General features: G+C 33.5%; 1 protein-coding gene across 12 annotated transcripts in view; it reads right to left on the minus strand.

The window, feature by feature from the left end:
- Window positions 1-5,966, minus strand: part of LOC139498219 (arf-GAP with SH3 domain, ANK repeat and PH domain-containing protein 1-like) — a 42,327-nt gene extending 36,361 nt beyond the window's left edge. For 6 of the 12 annotated variants that reach the window (XR_011657848.1, XR_011657850.1, XM_071286583.1 and 3 more), the window contains exons 1-2: window positions 5,558-5,783; window positions 420-492 (exon numbers count right to left, since the gene is read on the minus strand). Coding sequence is in view for 8 of the 12 variants with exons in the window: in XM_071286583.1 (XP_071142684.1) it covers window positions 420-492; window positions 5,558-5,683 (199 nt within the window). In the remaining 4 variants the exon portion in view is untranslated. Of the gene's footprint in view, window positions 1-419; window positions 493-5,557 lie in introns of all 12 variants that reach the window. The other 6 variants (XR_011657851.1, XR_011657849.1, XM_071286585.1 and 3 more) reach the window with 2 other exon arrangements.
- Between the last annotated feature and the right edge of the window lie 13,471 nt (window positions 5,967-19,437).

Consider the following 19,437-nt stretch of genomic DNA (forward strand, 5'->3'; position numbering starts at 1 on the left):
TGCAGTTTGCAATTTCTTATGTCCAACTTGTCTTATATGCTAATGAACATTCTAAATCGGCTGCATTTGATTGTAGAGCTGTTCTAAGTCAGGAACCTGTTGTTCAGTGGTGGTTTTTTTAATGTGGTTCATAAGTATTTTTTCAATTCTTGTTTCTTATTTAGATTAGAATCTTATGTTCAATAGTTGTTGTTTGTTGATGTGTTTCTAGTTTCTCATATAGATGAGACTTGGTTTTCCCGTATGAATGGTTTTACTCTAGTTATTTTTGGGGCTCTATATAGCTTGCTGTTGTGTGTGAGCCAATGCTTGAGTGTTAAAGGCCATAACTTTTTACTAATTGTGACTTGGATAGAGAGTTGTCTCATTGGCACTCATACCATTTTCTTATCTCTATATTCTAACATAAGATTTCTTACTTTTGATGGAGTTGTATAAAGCTTTGACTGACTTCTTCATCTTTGACACACTGCTTCTGTCTATATCTAGTTTCTAAAATGAAAAAAATATGAACATGGTTAAATCACTGCTGAAATTCTCATGACAATGAGGGTGTTTTTAACGACCTTGATTACCCATGAGGGTCTGCACGGTCTGCCATTTCTATTTTATTGATAGATTCTTGTTTCAGACTTTTTATTTCAATTTTAAATGAGGGTGGATAGGATCTTTATCGGGACTCCCAGATCAGGTGTTTTTAAGCATTGGACCCTGGAATTAATTTTTTCGAATTTCGGGATGTCAAAATTTAATTTTTTTTTAAATTGGGGACCTCAGGATTTCATAGCCTTGGATTTTAGGATCAGGACCCCTCCTATGCCCCCCCTTTTTAAATGATTCATGTACAGAATATTATCAGGTGGTGATATAAAGAAAACAGAAATAAATGTATTGTTCAATTTGAGCCAACAAAGCCTAGATAATTTGCTAGAACAGAGTTGCATTGTCTCCCCTTTGCACATATTTTATCCATAGAAAAGCAAAACCTAAAAGCCTTTTATAATTATTTCAAAGTAATGTATGCTTGTTAGCTCTTACAATGCAATTTTCAATATAATGATAGTTTCCAAGGGGCATAACTCTAATGAAAATAGTTGATAAGGATTTTGTGTCTGTTCTCTCATTTAAGGCTCCTGTCATCCAGGATTTTGACAAAAAGGGGGCATCAAGACAAAGTTAACAGGGGGACTTGTAAAATATCTTTGTATTACCATTCCCTTTACTTAAAACTTTAATAAACTTAACATCTAGAAACTAAAAGCAAACAAATCATAAAGTTTAACAGGTTCATTCCTTTAAATTTAGGAGCATATCGAATTTATGAATTACTTCCTTTTTTACTGTGTTTATTATCAACGATTATTTATCAAAATGATAAGAAAATCTTGTACATAAATTTCAACTGTAACAAAGTCTTGTATGAATTATACAAAATCACAAGGAAGATTTTTTTATTGTAAATCACATTTCATTTTTTTATCAAAAAAAAATCAAGAGATTTATCACAATCTAGAGGAAATACATGTGACACATTTGTTTCTCTCTCACTTCCTTACACACAGGGTTTATTTCCTGTTCACTGATAACCCTTGTATAGAAAAACCACTTCAGTCATTTCTGTTGTTTACTTTCTGTACAAATGTTAACCATGTTAACTGGTCAATACTTCATGTACTTACAGTAAAACTTGTAAAAATCGCTAAATCATAGCAAGGTTCAGGACTTAAAGGTTCTGAATGTGTCATGCAATTCAACTATGCACATGACCCGGAGAACTCATTCAGCAAATTACAAAATGCATGGTCATGTTTGTATCAGTCAGAATAATATCTTTAAATCTTTAAAAATGATCCAAAGCATGATAGTCCAAAAATGGTCATGGAATTTGAATGTTACATTATTATCCCTAGTCCGAGATTCAGAGTAATCTCTGACTATATTATCCGTAGTCTTTTTCATCAAGGATTTTTGTCTAAAAATCATCAATACAACTCTCAGTCTTAACAGGTATAAAGTAAGAATATATCAACTATACAAATAAGTACATTTCCAATCGTGATAAAAACTGTAATGTAATACATTTGTAATATGTCTCACAAAAGGCTATGCAAATAACCAGAATTATCTGTACTATCAAAGAAAGAGAAACCAATTCATAAATGTTAGACAGTTAAAATTACAAAAGTGGACAGTGTAAACTGGATGTGTACGTAAAAAATGTAAAATATGTTATTTGACCCTTTAATCTTTTCATGCTTTTATTTGAATTGAATTCCTTAAATCAGTATTTAGGTTATTTAAGACCTGCGGATTTATACACAGACCTACAGAAAAATGTTAATAATGATGTTTTTATTCCTTTCTCAAATTTCAGGTAATTGTAAATTCTGAACTAATAGATTATCTATAGGCATCCTTTAATTTGGTTTAAATACAATATCAAAAACTTTGAAAACATAAATTTGTGAAAAGGTCAGATACGAGTTATATAACAGAATCCTAAAGATCATTTAACGGTAAATATATATACCTCAGAAAATTCAGTAGTTGATTTAGGCCAATCAAAAAAGTATGTGTGTTTACTGTCACATGCTGAACAATACAGTGGCGGATCCAGCCATTTTAAAAAGGGAGGGGGGTTCCAACTATATGCTCCCACTCAAATGCATTGATTGGCCAAAAAAAGGGGGTTCCAACCCCCGGAACCCCCCCCCCCCCCCCCCCCTGGATCCGCCACTGCAATAAAAGGTTAGATAGATAGGATATTTTTTATTTTTTTTACATAAGAGTCTATCATATCTAGAGGTTCATTAAACAGACATACTTTTTTGTTTGGCCTATATAGGAATTCAGTGGTTGATTTAGTACATACATCATGTGTAATTGATAGTCTTAAGTTTATAAGTACATTCAGTTTTAAATCTATACATCAAACAAAAAAAATGTCTGATCTTAACCTTTGAACATCATCCAATTACATAACTACATAGAATCACACAACAGTGTTTCCCAAATTTTTGAAGTAGTAGAGTTTAAAATCTTGAAAACAACTTTTAAAACAATGGACACTACATGTAGCTTTCTAGTTAAACATTTACATGCACAAGTTCAGTCTGCACCAAAAACTTTTCGAACTACTAGTCCGAAGACCAATAATCTGCCATTCTTCTTATGTCAATGTGCCTACATGTATACAAAGTTTTGCAAATACTTGCTAGTCCAAATAAAATTTTACTAGTCTGACTAGAAATAATCATGGCAAAAATCATGAATTACATGAATTACATGTACATTTAGGCAGCTGTTTCACAAGATACTACATGTATAGCTACATGTAGTTTCTAAAACTTCTTATAGCTTGGTCAGCTGGATATCATATGTATACATAAATTACCCTGATGGTTAAAAAGCTTTTTTATGCAATGCAGTAAATGGTGCATTCTTTCTATTTAATATAATATTTGTACTATTTATCTTATACCTTTAAATAGACACAAGTTTTGTATATACGTTTTACATATAATTATTGAAGGGTATAATTACATGAATTAAATGTAATTCAATGCAATAATTTAAAGGTAATTGAGAAAATTAGGCCTGTTACTACAGGAGTCTTTGAAGTGATAGAGGCCCTCACTTCGTACCTTTATAGAATCAGTTGTGATCATTAATAAGACCAAAATGTATGATTTTAAATAAAAGCATAAAGGAGTAGGTCCGGTAAGGACCGATTTTGGCCTCAAATTTCAAGTTCATCTGAAGAAATATTTTAGACACTTTTTAAACACCAAAGTGTCTATTTCAGTTGATTCATTCAATAATATTATGGGAAAGATTTTAACTGATTTCCTCATAAAAAAACGCTCCGATTCTAGCTTAGATATGAAAAATCTATTAAATATGCCCATGCTATGGCTGTCCATGGGGGAAGGGGTGACTGAGAAGAGTGTGGTCATGAACTTAAATAACAGGATAAATTTAATTGAGTAAATACATGTAAGTAATAGTAAATGTTAGGACCAGCAGATTTTGACTTTCAATTAAGTACAATATAAACAGGAGTTCATCAAGTAATGAGCACATTCAACGTTTGTTACCTTATATTTTCAGATCTAATACATGAAATACATTATAAACAGCAAGTAAATGTAGTGTGATGTGCAATTTGAATTAACTCCCCTTGTTGAACATACAATGACATAGTAAAGTTTTCTTTTAAAATTTAGGTATGTACATGTTGTAGTTATCAAACATGTCAAAATTAGGTTTATTGAGATTCATTATGTATAACTAATTCTACATGCAACTATTCATGTACACTAGTTATAAATATAAGACTATTCAGTGAAGTGGTCATAATACAATGAGTGTGTACAATGGGGTTTGTCAGAATGCTATTACCAGTGTAAATTTTTTACTTTTGTTATTCTCCTTATTCCACATTTTGTTTGTTTTCAGAAAATACAGATTTTGGAGTGAAATAAAGCATTTTACCAAATTTCATCAAATTCCGTACTTGTGTGTAATGTGAATCTTTCAGATTTTTTTATATTTTACTGGAGGCTTTTTTTTTTTACTTTTAACTGCTATCATCCTGGTCAAGTATCCAATAAGGGCTGATCGATCTTACATTTTATAATTTTGCAGCTGCTTTTAAAATATCATGCATTCATAAACTTCTTGAATTGTTTAAATATAAACATGTTGTAGATCATGTAGTACAAAACTGCATGTTACATCCTTTTTAGATTGTGCATGTGCATCTGTTTAGGTGCATTTAAAATCTGAATTTTATTATAGTGCATATAACATTTTAGCCAACTAATTAAAATAAAACAGTCAGGTATATTTTCTTTCTAAAACTGAAAAGAAATATATGCAAATTGTTAAGACAGACTGGTTTATTATATTTTAATTTCTAAATACAAAAAAGGGAGTATATATTTTTATGCTGTTTCAAAGTAATTCAACTTCTCTAAATTCTAATACACCTTATCGCTATTTGTCCACCATTACTGGATATCACACAGGTTCCTGTAAAATTTTGACATCATAAAACAAAATATCTGATGCCACAATGGAAAAGTGATTTATATGTACAAAATGGATGACGCCAAAAGTTCAAGCGGCTGGGTCAGCCAGGATTAGCGATAAGGTGTATAGATTCAAGTATTCTACATGTAAAATGAATAATCTGTGTCTACGAATTTTTGTCCTAATAATTATGACGTCTAAAAGGCTTTTATACTTTTATGCTTTTACGCCTTACGACGCCTTTGTAATGTGTCAAAGCATAATAATATAAATAGCCTTTCAAGACCTCATAATTATTTGGACTAACTTCACTGATGCTGAAGTACTCTGACAGACCAGGGCAGGGTAAAAATGATTTGAAAAAAATGGTCTGTCACTCTGTGCACTGTTGACCCTCAGATAAAAATTAGAACAATTGTTTTTCAATGGACAAGTATGCATTCATTGGCAAGATGCAATGTATATAGAATATTTATGGTTGTATACACCTAAACATTTGTACACAAATAATTTGTCCACTCACTTCCTCTAAGGAGTTCACTGTGTTTCGACACTGCGACAACCTCTTGGTGAAAGACGATGTCGTCGGTGAATTGTAGTCGTCCCATGTCTCTTTTAGAAAGTCCGAGACGGTTATTTGCTCGGGCATTTCAGTATATTTAACGCTTCTGTTGGAACATTTAGGAAGTTTTCATATCACAGGAAGTGAACTTGTCCCACTTGTCGATTCAACATGGCCTCCCTAATTTGCATATATTGGAAATGCTTAAACTATGATTGCATCCCTGACCTTGTATTTATAATGTTTGTCAATCTTTCCATGTTTCTTATTTAAAATAGTATCGAAAACAGAGTTAATAATTTCTGTTGTGATCTTTTCAATATTTTTATTCCACCATTTGAGCATACTTTTAGGATGAATAGAACTGTTTATTGGAAGTGTGTAAATTGTACATAATATTATTAATTATAAATTGAGAGAGAAAGAGTTACTATCCCTAATATGGTCAATTTTGTAAAAACTAGTTTTATTTCCCTTAAAATACTTAAATTTATAATTCACATATAATTTAAAAACAAAACTATAAACTATAATTTCATACATATGTTAATTTAAAAAATGTTATGCAAAATTAAGAATAAAGTAGAGTATAAATTTATTTTATACCAAAACAGACAAGTTATGTATACAAAGTGGATGTTCACCAATTTCAATGATCTTTAGCAGGATATGCTTACCCGAATTTCGGAGCACTCAGTCTTTAGTTTTTAACAATATTTGAACTCTTTCTCCTGGATGAACCAGGAATATTATTAATATTATTAAAAAAAAGCAGATTTAGATCAGCAACAGGTCATGCCTTCCAAGTCCTTCGACCCATTTACCGCTTTGAGATATAATCAGTCATGTTAAGCATAACGAGTCATCTTAATGTTTGATTTTATCTAAGATCCAGGAGTATTTCTTCAAAACACTTGTAGCCTTATGGCTATATACTTATGATAGCCCCAGATATATCGAGTTATTCCAAATTGATCTGATTGTATCGAGTGTTATTAAAATACCACTGTCCCAGGTTTCTGAACATGCAACGTTCTTTATGTGCTTGTCCCAAGTCAGGAGCCTGTATTTTATTCAGTACAGTTGTTGCTGGTTCATGTCTGTCATATGTACGATGAATTATATAATTGCACATATCAATGTCATGGAACTCTGTCATTAGCAATCATACTACATCTTCCTATCTGGCGTTAAAATCATTTCTTACGTCAGGGCGGATCCAGGAATTTGTCAGAGGGTGGTCACCTTTTGAAATTTTAAATTATTTTTTTTATTTGTAATATGAAAATAGTTACAACTATAGAATACAATGTTACACATGATTTATAAAGTTGATTCTAATTTCATTTTTCTTGAATTTAATGCATGCGTGCAAACGTGTCAACAATCACATCAAGTTCTGCATCAGTGCAAGTCCATTTAGTCGATCCTGGCCCATTGTTGCACGTAAAAAAGTTTTTAGTAACCCGAGCTCACTATTAGAACGCTCACATATACAACTTGTTACATTCATTGAGCAAACAATTTTGAGAATAGCATATATGTGTGGATAATATAGTTTGTTGCATTGCATAGTGGTTTCAGCAGCTGACTTTGGCAACGTATCTTTGATATGTTTCCAGAAATGCAACTTCCTATCTACTTCCGAAGAAATTCCACATGTACTAGGCAAGTCAGAGTTATAAAATTCTAGAAACGGGTTTCTGTTCTCAAGTATAACATTAGCGTGTTATTTCTGGATTGTTATCTCCGGAATTAAAACAAGAGCCATGACAGCGGTTTTAGAAAGAGAAGAAAATCTATCATTAATGCCAGAGATCAAGATACGTAATACAGAGTGCACGTCTAAATAAAGTCATCATAGCGGATACCAGGATCAAAATTGTATATTAACGCCAAACGCCCGTTTCGTCTAAAAAGACTCATCAGCGACGCTCGTTTAAAAAAATGTTAAAAGGCCAAATAGAATAAAAAGTTGAAGAGCACTGCGGACCAAAAATTCCTAAAAGTTTTGCGGCCAAATACAGCTAAGGCAATATATTCCCGAAGTAGAAAAGCCTTAATTTTTCAAAAATCCAAAATTTTGTTAACAGTTAATTTATAATTATGAACAGATCAATTATAACTCAAGACAACACAGAATCGCTAACTACTGGGCTGGTGATGCCCTCGTGGAAATAAATCTCCACAAGCAGTGGCATCGACCCAGTGGTTGCAAATAAACTCATCATAGATACCTTGAAGGATCAAAATTTTATATTAAAGCCGGACGCGCGTTTCGTCTAAAAAGACTCATCAGTGACGCTGGAATCAAAAAATGTTTAAAAGGCCAAACAGCGTACAAAGTTGAAGAGCACTGAGGACCAAAAATTTCTATTTTTTTTTCTTCCAAATACAGCAAAGACAATGTTAGAGTTATATAGAGGCACAAGCACCATTAAAGTAAAGTTGATTACCACACTTTCAGAGTACTTTACACCGACAGTGCAAAGTAATGACAAAACTTACGTGGGCTTTTATTTTGGGCCAGGTGAGCATCGACGACCAGATCGGTGTAAGATTTGTGGCGGGGGCAATCAAAAGTTGTTCGAATTTTTTTGATTTTTTTATTAATAAGATCGACCAACTGAATAAATTCGGCAGTACATATACTGTTTTTATTTTAAAAGAACTTTTAATTTATATCTGAGAGAAATTAATACCTCAGAGTAAATGCAAAGTGATATCCATTGAATAAATCAACAGCACTGATTTTTGAACTTGTAAAAAACATGATAATATCATAAAAATCTTGCAAGAATTGTACACATTAGCGCTAACAATTTCCTATATAATTAATGTTTCCAAGAGACATAACGTCCGACATGTTGACGACGGACGGACGGACGGACAAAAGTTTTCCATAATACGTCCCGTAAATGGGCGTATAAAAACACTATTCAAGACTAATTAATCATATAAACCCAATGAAGTTAATCAAGAAATAAAAATTAATAATAAAATTTATCATATACTTAGACTAAATAACAAATAATTTTTACTGTATGATAATAGCATTAAATTAACGTTAATTCCATATTTTTCGAATTGGGGCTTAGCGGGCTGATATGAAAAGTTTATCACATGCTTCGATTGTTATCACATGCCTTTCCGTAACGTGATCACATGGCATTCCGGTGATATTCGACACATAGATCTCAATGATCGTTTTCAGTGAAAGACACTACAAAGTAGTGTACAAAACAATATTTGGATACTGAAAAGTATATTGTGTAAAATAATTAGAAAAAATAAATAAATAATAATTTAATTATTAAACAAATGCATTTTTTAAAAGTTTCAATGATTATTTAGAAAGTTACTTCAAAAAAGTTGACTTTTCCAAACAGTGTTAATTATGTATATTGTTGATTTTTTTCGTCGATTCGTCCATATTAAAATGTTTTTTCTACTTTGTTGACGCATATGGTAGAAATAATTCATATCGAATGTAGTTAATTTTTGGTTCGACGCAGGGGCGGATCCAGCCATTTTAAAAAGGGGGATCCCAACCCAGGATAAATTAGGGGGGGGGGGTCCAACCACATGTCCCCATTCAAATGCATCAAGTTGATCGTCCAAAAAAAATGGGGGGTTCCAACCCCCGGAACCCTCTCCCCCTGGGTCCGCCACTGGGACGTCCGTGAGCTTTTCACTCTCCGAACTTCTATTTGAAAACCACGAAAAAGGATCAATATATGAATCCGTTATTTTTCTCCATTGTTGAAGCATATGATAAAAAGATCATTATATGTCATTTTTCATATCGAATGTATTATCAGCCCTCGAGCCATGCGGCTCTTGGGCTGATAATACATGCGATATGAACTAGAGGCTCTCAAGAGCCTGTGTCGCTCACCTGTTACTGTATTTACTGATGTCGGCCATCTTGGGTGGTAGGCGGGGTCATTAGACACTTTTTTTTAAAAAGATACCCTAGTAATGATTGTGGCCAAGTTTGGTTAAATTTGGCCCATAGTTATAGAAAAGAAGATTTTTGTACAAGTTACAAAAATGACGAAAAGTTGTTCAATATTGACTATAAAGGGCAATAACTCCTTAAGTGGTCCTCTAATAATTTTGATCATGTTGACTTATTTGTAGATCTTACTTTGCTGAACATAATTGCTGTGTACAGTTTATCTCTATCTATAATAGTATTCAAGATAATAACTGCAAAATTTCCTTAAAATTACCAATTTTAGGGCAGCAACCCAACAACAGGTTGTCAGATTCATCTGAAATTTTGAGAGGGGATAGATCTTCTTCTGATGGACATTTAAATCTTGAAAGATTTGCCCTAAATGTCTTATTTTCAAAGATATAAAGCAAAAACTGCATTTTACCACTATGTTCTAATTTTAGCCATGTCGGCCATTTTTTTTGTAGGCGGAGTCATCGGACACATTTTTTAAACTATATACCACAATCATCCTTGTGGCCAAGTTTGGTTTAATTTGGCCCAGTAGTTTCAGAGAAGAAGATTTTTGTACAAGTTACAAAAAATGACGAAAAGTTGTTAAAAATTGACTATAAAGGGCAATAACTCCTTAAGGGGTTGATAATTTTGGTCATGTTGACTTATTTGTAGGTCTTACTTTGCTGAACATTATTGCTGTTTACAGTTTATCTCTATCTATAATAGTATTCAAGATAATAACCAAAAACTGCAAAATTTCCGTAAAATAACCAATTCAGGGGCAGCAACCCAACAACAGGTTGTCCGATTCGTCTGAAAATTTCAGGGCAGATAGATCTTGACCTGATCAACAATTTTATCCCTGTCAGATTTGCTCTAAATGCTTTGGTTTCAAAGATATAAGCCAAAATATACATGTTACCCCTGTGTTCTATTTTCAGCCATGGCGGCCATCTTGATTGGATGGCCAGGTCATCGGACACATTTTTAAAACTAGATACCCCAAGGATGATTGTGGCCAAGTTTGGTTAAATTTGGCCCAATAGTTTCAGAGGAGAAGATTTTTGTAAAAGTTTACGGACGACGGACGCAGGACGCTGGACGACGGACGCCAAGTGATGAGAAAAGCTCACTTGACCTTTCAGGTCAGGTGAGCTAAAAATGCCATGTAATAATCTGATTATTAGATTTTTGTTTTTGTTTTTGCATGGCCCATTTTCCCTACATGTAATAGATTTAGCCTTCTTTTTATCAAAATTAAATATGTTGTATTTTATGTCACTGTGTTCATGATATGGAACTTTGTGGTATTATTTCATGACTAAAGATACTATACGGGGACATGGAAATCCTAGTAAACCCTCACTTATTAAGTTTGGGCCTTAATCCCCAATATTTCTTTTGAGGTTTGTACCCTTGTGGTACTATGTCATAGAGATCTATACACTTGAAACTCCAGTTATTGTCTTGAAACAAGAAATAAACTTTAATAATGAGGCAAATAACATTTCAGTACCAACCAAATCTGTTGTCCAACTTTTCAAAAAATCTGATAGAAACAGACCTGAATCTGCTGATAAATTTTACCTTTAGTCGTACCATCTACATCTGTTTTTTAAGATGCAAGCCATGCAAAGAAAGATATTTCGAACAAGAATGTGTCCTAAGTATACGAATGCCCCATCCGAAATATCATTTTCTATGTTCAGTGGACCGTGAAAATGGGATTAAATCTCTAATTCGGCATAAAATCAGAAGATCTTATCATAGGGAACATGCGTACTAATTTTCTAGTTGATTGTACTTCGACTTCATCAAAAACTACCTCGACCAAACACTTTAACCTAAAGCGGGAAAGACGGACGGACGAATAGACCAGAAAACATAATGCCCATAAATGGGGCAAAAAAATGACATATTAGGGGCAATATTGCATAAAAAGTTTTCTGAAGGTAATGCTGGAGGTAGACCTCAACCAGCTGATCCATTTAGCTCTAATTCAAATTGCTCTTACAGCTTTAGTATTTAAGATATAAGCCAATACTGCATTATCAATCAGTGGCGGATCTAAAATTTTCATACCGGCCCGCTCGGTCATGCTTTAGTGATTCCTTATATAATCAAGCAAATTTTCCCCAGAAAAAATGAGTGCCAGGCCCCCCTCTAAATCTGACTCATTTCACCCTATGTTCTATGTTTACCAAAAGCAGCCATGTGTCTATATGGATCTTTAAGATTAAAGATCATAAAAGATTATCTTCCCATTCCTTGACATTTACAACTTTATTTATTTGTAGGGGCGTAGCTAGGTATCAAATCAACTGTACTGAAGCACAAATCGGCAGGGGGTCTGGGGGCCGTCCAAGGCCCCCAGCAGGTCCAGGGCATTTTAGTTGCATAATTTTGTGTACAAAAATATCATATTTACTGGTTTTTATCATGATAATATTCATGAAGAAACGTTCGAAGAATTATGAATAATTTTATATTAACACCTGAATTAACGTGGTAGTGTACAATCAAAAATCTGAAAGAAAAAAAATTATTACCATATGACCAGTGTAGATCAGTTTTAGATTAAGGCCCACAGAGGGTCAAAGGAAAAGATTTTCAACTTTTTTGAACGAATCTTTTAACTCAAATTTGGGCAAAAATTGGTTAAACAAATCTAATATTTCATACACAAAGACAATGATACATTTACTCAAAGTCAAGTCGACGGTTTTTTCTGCCGATAAAGTCAGTTAAACTCGCATCAACATCAACATTGAGGTTTCGGTGTAAAATGATATGAAGAAGAGATAGATTTGAAAGTCGCTCGTCTCCCTTTGTCGATCTCAGGCAGGTTTTGACGCGTCTAATCGCGCTGAAGGATCTTTCACTAGTTGCCGATGAAACAGGCATTGTCAATAAAATCCAAATAATCCTATGTAATGAAGGGTACAGATCTATGGAACGCCATGACTGCCTTATGTTAATGATCAGCATTATATGCAGTGCTCACACCATTATATTAAGTGCTCACAACATTATATTAAGTGCTCACACCATTATATGCAGTGCTCACACCATTATATTAAGTGCTCACAACATTATATTAAGGGCTCACAACATTATATTAAGTGCTCACAACATTATATGCAGTGCTCACACCATTATATTAAGTGCTCACAACATTATATTAAGGGCTCACAACATTATATTAAGTGCTCACACCATTATATGAAGTGCTCACAACATTATACGTTTTTTGTTGTATGATGAGATTGTTGTATGATGAGATTGATGTATGATGAGATCATTCGGTAAACATCGTTTTTTAGCGGAAATTACCGAATCCATAATTTGTAAATTACGGTAATGCCCAGCAAACAAATTTAAACAGTTATTAATGTTTGGTGCAAAAAAACTAGTTTGTGAATTTAAATTCTTTTAAGAATATAATTCGGACTACGCCGCATTTTTGCGCCTGTCCCAAGTCAGGAGCCTCTAGTCTTTGTTTTTCTTATATTATTTTAATTTTAGTTCCTTGTGTACAATTTGGAAATTAGTATGGCGTTCATTATCACTGAACTAATATATATTCGTTTATGGGCCAGCTGAAGGACGCCTCCGGGTTCGGGAATTTCTCGTTACATTGAAGAACTGTTGGTGACCTTCTGCCGTTGTTTTTTCTATGGAGTCGGGTTGTTGTCTCTTTGATACATTCCCCATTTCCATTCTCGATTTTATGCTAGTATACCTAAAAGTCAAATTAGTTTCGACAATTTTCCATTTTTTTTCCCGTGAGTGATCCCTATCCATGAGAAAGAAGCCCCACAGAAACAATCAAGATCCGCCGTCAAAAGTAACTTTCCAGATAACGAAAAAAATATTCAGATATGAAATTTTCAACCTTTTAGATTGATCCTAACATGGGATATGGAAAAAAATTGGTAGCAAAAATAACAGAAATCCTCAGACTATAGACAAGCTTGTATGTGAGAAGAATTAGAACGCCAATCACAACAACGAGAAGAATTCACAGTAAAACAATACTAGAAGTTCTCCATTAATATAATTATATTACAATTATATATTGACATAATAATGAGTATCTTTTTTTTTTGTGCTTCCGTTACAAAATAAATTGTGTGGACTTTAAATAAAATAAAAGAAGTGCTCAGCAACAAATAGCATTCCTCTTTTTTGTGTTGTTGCTATCATCTGGACCTAAACACAAATTTGAATCTTTTTTCGAGGTCCATTGTTATCAAAGAAGTGCGATCTAAAAGATATTATTCTTCTATGACTTGTAGTTGATTATATTTTGTATCTTAATGTACCTTAACCAGAATTAATTTAGGTCAAGTAGTTATCAAAGGTACCAGGATTATAATTTAGTACGCCAAATGCTTGTTTCGTCTACATAAGACTCATCAGTGACGCTCATATCAAAATATTTATACATCCAAACAAGTACAAAGTTGAAGAGCATTGAAAATGACTCCTTTTTCATGGACAATCGTTACTATCCAATAATAGTAAATCATTCTATTTTACTCACAGTTTGTTTCAATCTTTACCTAAATGCAAAACTTAGATGCATGTTTTTTTTTATTAGTTGTTAGTGGCTTTGAACTAGCTGTCAGTAATTGCGAGTACTCTCAGATCAGTACCTATAGTGTCTTTTTGTTGTTGGGATATAGAAGTAGCCGCCCACGTCTACTCTATTTTCTGGTAGATGGATTTATATTTGTACCCATCTGATGAGTTAAGCCTTTTACAACTGATTTTCATAGTTCGTTCTTATGTTGTTCTGTTACGCCACTGTCCCAGGTTAGAGGGAGGGTTGGTATCCCGCTAACATGTTAAAACCCGCCGCACATTCTGTATATGTGGCTGTCCCAAGTCAGGAGGTGCCTTTATTTCAGTGGTTGTCGTTTGTTAATGTGTTATATACATGTTAGTTTTTCGATCGTTTGTTTGTACATAAATTAGGAATGTTTTACGTTTATCATTTCGGGGCCTTCTATAGCTGCATGACTATGCAGTATGGGCTTTGCTCATTGTTGAAGACCGTACTGTGGCCGTTTAGTTGTTAATTTCTGTGATGTCATTTTGTCTCTTGTGGAACTTGAGTTGTTTCATTATCAAGCATACCACTTTTTTTATATATATTAACCGTGCAAAATGACGAACAAACGTAGTAAACGTTTTTCATCCCCACAAACTCAGTTTTCATAAGAGATGATAACTTTAAATGAAAATAATGTTAAACTGGGTTTTGAAAGGGTAAAATTTATGGATTTTTTTGAAAAAAAGTGTGTTTCCAGTTTTTGGAGAAAAAAATAATTTGTTTTTGATTCTGAGAAAAAAAATTTGGTTGATTCACCCCTAGCTGTCAATATATGTAATGCTAAAATTGAATTAAAAAAAATATTTTCGACTTGTCGCGAAAAAAATAAAAATCAATAGCCCCCCCCCCCCCTCCCCCCAAAAAAAAATTAAATGGTTGCTGCCTAAAGTTATGTTAAACACCTACAATGAAATGCTTTAAACTGCATTTTCCATATCTGTTAGATTCTTATTCATGTGAAATGACAAATTCTGAAAATGGATGCCAAAAATGACTCAATCATGACACTCAATCATGACATATATAAGCTAGCGTAATATGACGCTTATGTGTTATAGAAAGCTGACTGTTTTATTTAAAAGGTAATTAAGCTTTTTTTAAACTGAGTACGGACTATAAAGTGGCACCTTGCTAAAGTTCTTCAGTAGGAAATGAACTCGAGGAATATGTCATACAAATTTCCCTTCGATATTTCATTAAATAAACTTTTTATTATTTCACTTACATTTTGCCATTCGTATTTCTTACGACGAACAGAACTACTTTAATCATTCACTTCTTAGTTTCATCTTTTCCTTACTTATTTCAATCAGTTTTAAATATTGTATACTGCCTTATGATCACATGACTTTAATAACTGTTTAAATTTGTTTGCTGGGCATTACCGTAATTTACAAATTATGGATTCGGTAATTTCCGCTAAAAAACGATGTTTACCGAATGATCTCATCATACATCAATCTCATCATACAACAATCTCATCATACAACAAAAAACGTATAATGTTGTGAGCACTTCATATAATATTGTGAGCACTTCATATAATGTTGTGATCACTTCATATAATGTTGTGACCACTGCATATAATGTTTTGAACACTTCATATAATGCTTTGACCACTGCATATAATGTTGGGAGCACTTAATATAATGTTGTGAGCACATAATATAATGTTGTGAGCACTTAATATAATGTTGTGAGCACTTAATATAATGATGTGAGCACTGCATATAATGGTGTGAGCACTTAATATAATGTTGTGAGCCCTTAATATAATGTTGTGAGCACTTAATATAATGGTGTGAGCACTGCATATAATGTTGTGAGCACTTAATATAATGTTGTGAGCACTTAATATAATGTTGTGAGCACTTAATATAATGATGTGAGCACTGCATATAATGGTGTGAGCACTTAATATAATGTTCAGAGCCCTTAATATAATGTTGTGAGCACTTAATATAATGGTGTGAGCACTGCATATACTGTTGTGAGCACTTAATATAATGTTGTGAGCACTTAATATAATGGTGTGAGCACTGCATATAATGCTGATCATTAACATAAGGCAGTCATGGCGTTCCATACAGATCGGCGTTTGTTACGTTAAGGACACCAAGAAGTCAGGTATTGTTTGTTGGTGTTGTAAAGACCCGATATCTGGGTAAGGGGGATGGTGTTGTGTACATGACGATGTATTACTTGTCGGAATTTGAATACGTGTGGCTTATGTATAAATAACAAGAGGCTCTCAAGAGCATGAATCGCTCACCTGGTAAACAATGCCTTCGGCCATGTTTTTTGACGAAATAGAAAATAAAACACAAACTTTATTTTATACACTCTACTGATCATTCAAATGAAGTTTGGTTGAGTAGTTTTAGAGAAGATTTTTTAAAGTTAGCAAATATGATGAACAAATTGGGAAAAATTGTCATTAAAGGACAATAACCCCTTAAGGGGTCAATTGACAATTTTGGTCATATTAACTTATTTGTAGATCTTACTTTGCTGATCATTTTTGCTGTTGACAGTTTATCTTTATCTATAATAATATTCAAGATAATGACCAAAAACTGCAAAATTTCCTAAAAAATTACCAATTAAGTGGCAGCAACCCAACAATGGGTTGTTTGATTCATCTGAAAATTTCAGGGCTGATAGATCTTGACCTAATGAACATTTTTATCCCATGTCAGATTTGCTTTAAATGCTTTAGTTTTTGAGATATAAGCCTAAAACTGCATTTGACCCCTATGTTCTATTTTAAGTAACGGTGGCAATGTTTTTTGACGGATCAAAAATCAAAGCACAAACTTTGTGCAGGATAATCTAAGGAACAATCATGCTAAGTTTCATCCAAATCCATTCAGTAGTTTCAGGAGAAGATGTTTGAAAAATTGTTAACGAGGACAGACGACGACGACGGACGCCAAGTGATGAGAAAAGCTCACGTTTCCTTTTAGGAAAGGTGAGCTAAAACTGCAAAATTTCCTTAAAATTACTAATTCAGGGGCAGCAACCTAGCAACATGTCGTCCGATCCATCTGAATATTTCAGGGCAGATAGATTTTGACCTGATAAACAATTCAACCACAGTCAGATTTGATCTTAATGCTTTGGTTTTTGACATTTTACCCCTATGTTCTACTTTTAGCCGTGGCAGCCATCATGTTTGGATGGCCGGGTCACCGGACACATTTTTTAAACAAGATACCCAAAAGATGATTGTGGCCAAATTTGGATTAATTTGGCCAAGTAGTTTCAGAGGAGAAGATTTTTGTATAAGATTACTAAGATTTACAAAAAATGGTTAAAAATTTACTATGAAGGGCAATAACTCCTAAAGGGGTCAACTGACCATTTCGGTCATGTTGACTTATTTGTAAATCTAACTTTGCTGAACATTATTGCTGTTTACAGTTTATCTCGATCTATAATAATATTCAAGATAATAACCAAAACAGCAAAATTTCCTTAAAATTACCAATTCAGGGGCAGCAACCCAACAATGGGTTGTCCAATTCATCTGAAAATTTCAGGGCAGATAGATCTTGACCTGATAAACAATTTAACCTCTTGTCAGATTTGCTCTAAATGCTTTGGTTTTTGAGTTATAAGCCAAAAACTGCATTTTACCCCATATGTTCCATTTTTAGCCATGGCGGCCATTTTTGTTGGTTGGCCCGGTCACCGGACACAATTTTCAAACTAAATACCCCAATGATGATTGTGGCCAAGTTTAGTTCAATTTGGCCCAGTAGTTTCAGAGAAGATTTTTGTAAAAGATAACTAAGATTTATGAAAAATGGTTAGAAAATTGACTATAAAGGGCAATAACTCCTAAAGGGGTCAACTGAACATTTCAGTCATGTTGACTTATTTTTAGGTCTTACTTTGCTGAACATTTTTGTTGTTTACAGTTTATCTCTCTCTACCTATAATAATATTCATGATAATAACCAAAAACAGCAAAATTTCCTTAAAATTTCGAATTCAGGGGCAGCAACCCAACAACGGGTTGTCCGATTCATCTGGGCAGATAGATCTTGACCTGATAATCAATTTTACCCCATGTCAGATTTGCTCTAAATGCTTCGGTTTTTGAGTTATAAGCCAAAAACTGCATTTGACCCCTATGTTCTATTTTTAGCAATGGCGACCATGTTAGTTGATAGATCAAAACTTTGGATACAATTTTTAAACTAGATATCCTAAGGAACATTCAGTTAAAGTTTGGAAGTATTTGGCCTAGTAGTTTCAGAGGAGAAGATTCTTTAAATAGTTTACCACGACAGAAGACGACGGACGCCAAGTGATGGCATAAGCTCACTTGGCCCTTTGGGCCATGTGAGCTAATAATACGCATTAGAATTAAAAATTTTAATTTTTTTTCCAAAAGGGGTATAATCGGCAAATTTATGTATAGGCACATGCCTAGTCAAGCCTTAGGTAGCTACGCCCCTGATTTTAAAGCCTATTGCATGCTATGAATGCAAACTGATGACAGATTCTTATAACATAGATAAATTGCTTCGCAGAGTGCATCTGGATACGACCTCAGAGGTCCAACGCTGAACAATTGGGGCAAAATGGACAATATTTACACTTGATACAGGTCAGAATTTGGCTTGTAATTAAATATTTGACATAATAGGTTTCTGACAAACAATAACTGTAGTCAAAGATCTTAAATCGGTTATGTGATTTTAATTGTTTGATGGATTGTTGGTTGCTTAACGTCCAGTGGCAAATATGTCATGCATATTCAGGACGATTTTGTGATTCATATTAAACTTTTTTGCTTTTGTACATACTTTATGCTGTTGCAAATTGACCCTCCTCAGGCAATTTTTACCATCCCTTTATGGTATGGTAACTTGTGGTATAATTTTAGAGATTCATACACCATTCCACAAGTTGTCTGGAAACGAAAAATGCTTATTTCAGCCATTAAAATCAATCCCAACCTTCCTTTTGTGGTCATTAAGCTCATGTTTTTCATAGAATTTTATTTACTTTTACTAAAGTTATTGTATGAAAAGCAAATGTCTTCGGATGTGATACCAATATACCACAAAAAAATTTTCCGGATGTATAAAAACATTTCTTGAGGAGTACTCAATCTGAACATCTTTATAGCAATTCAAATATAACCAACTTACCTTTCAACAGACTCGTGACAATTAATACATAAAAATATGATTTCATAGCAGCTATGAAGTTAAATTCAAGTTCTGTTCAGCAGTTTTAATTGGTGCAAAT

The sequence above is a fragment of the Mytilus edulis genome, chromosome 12 (assembly GCF_963676685.1).
Source record: "Mytilus edulis chromosome 12, xbMytEdul2.2, whole genome shotgun sequence".
Taxonomy (NCBI): domain Eukaryota; kingdom Metazoa; phylum Mollusca; class Bivalvia; order Mytilida; family Mytilidae; genus Mytilus; species Mytilus edulis.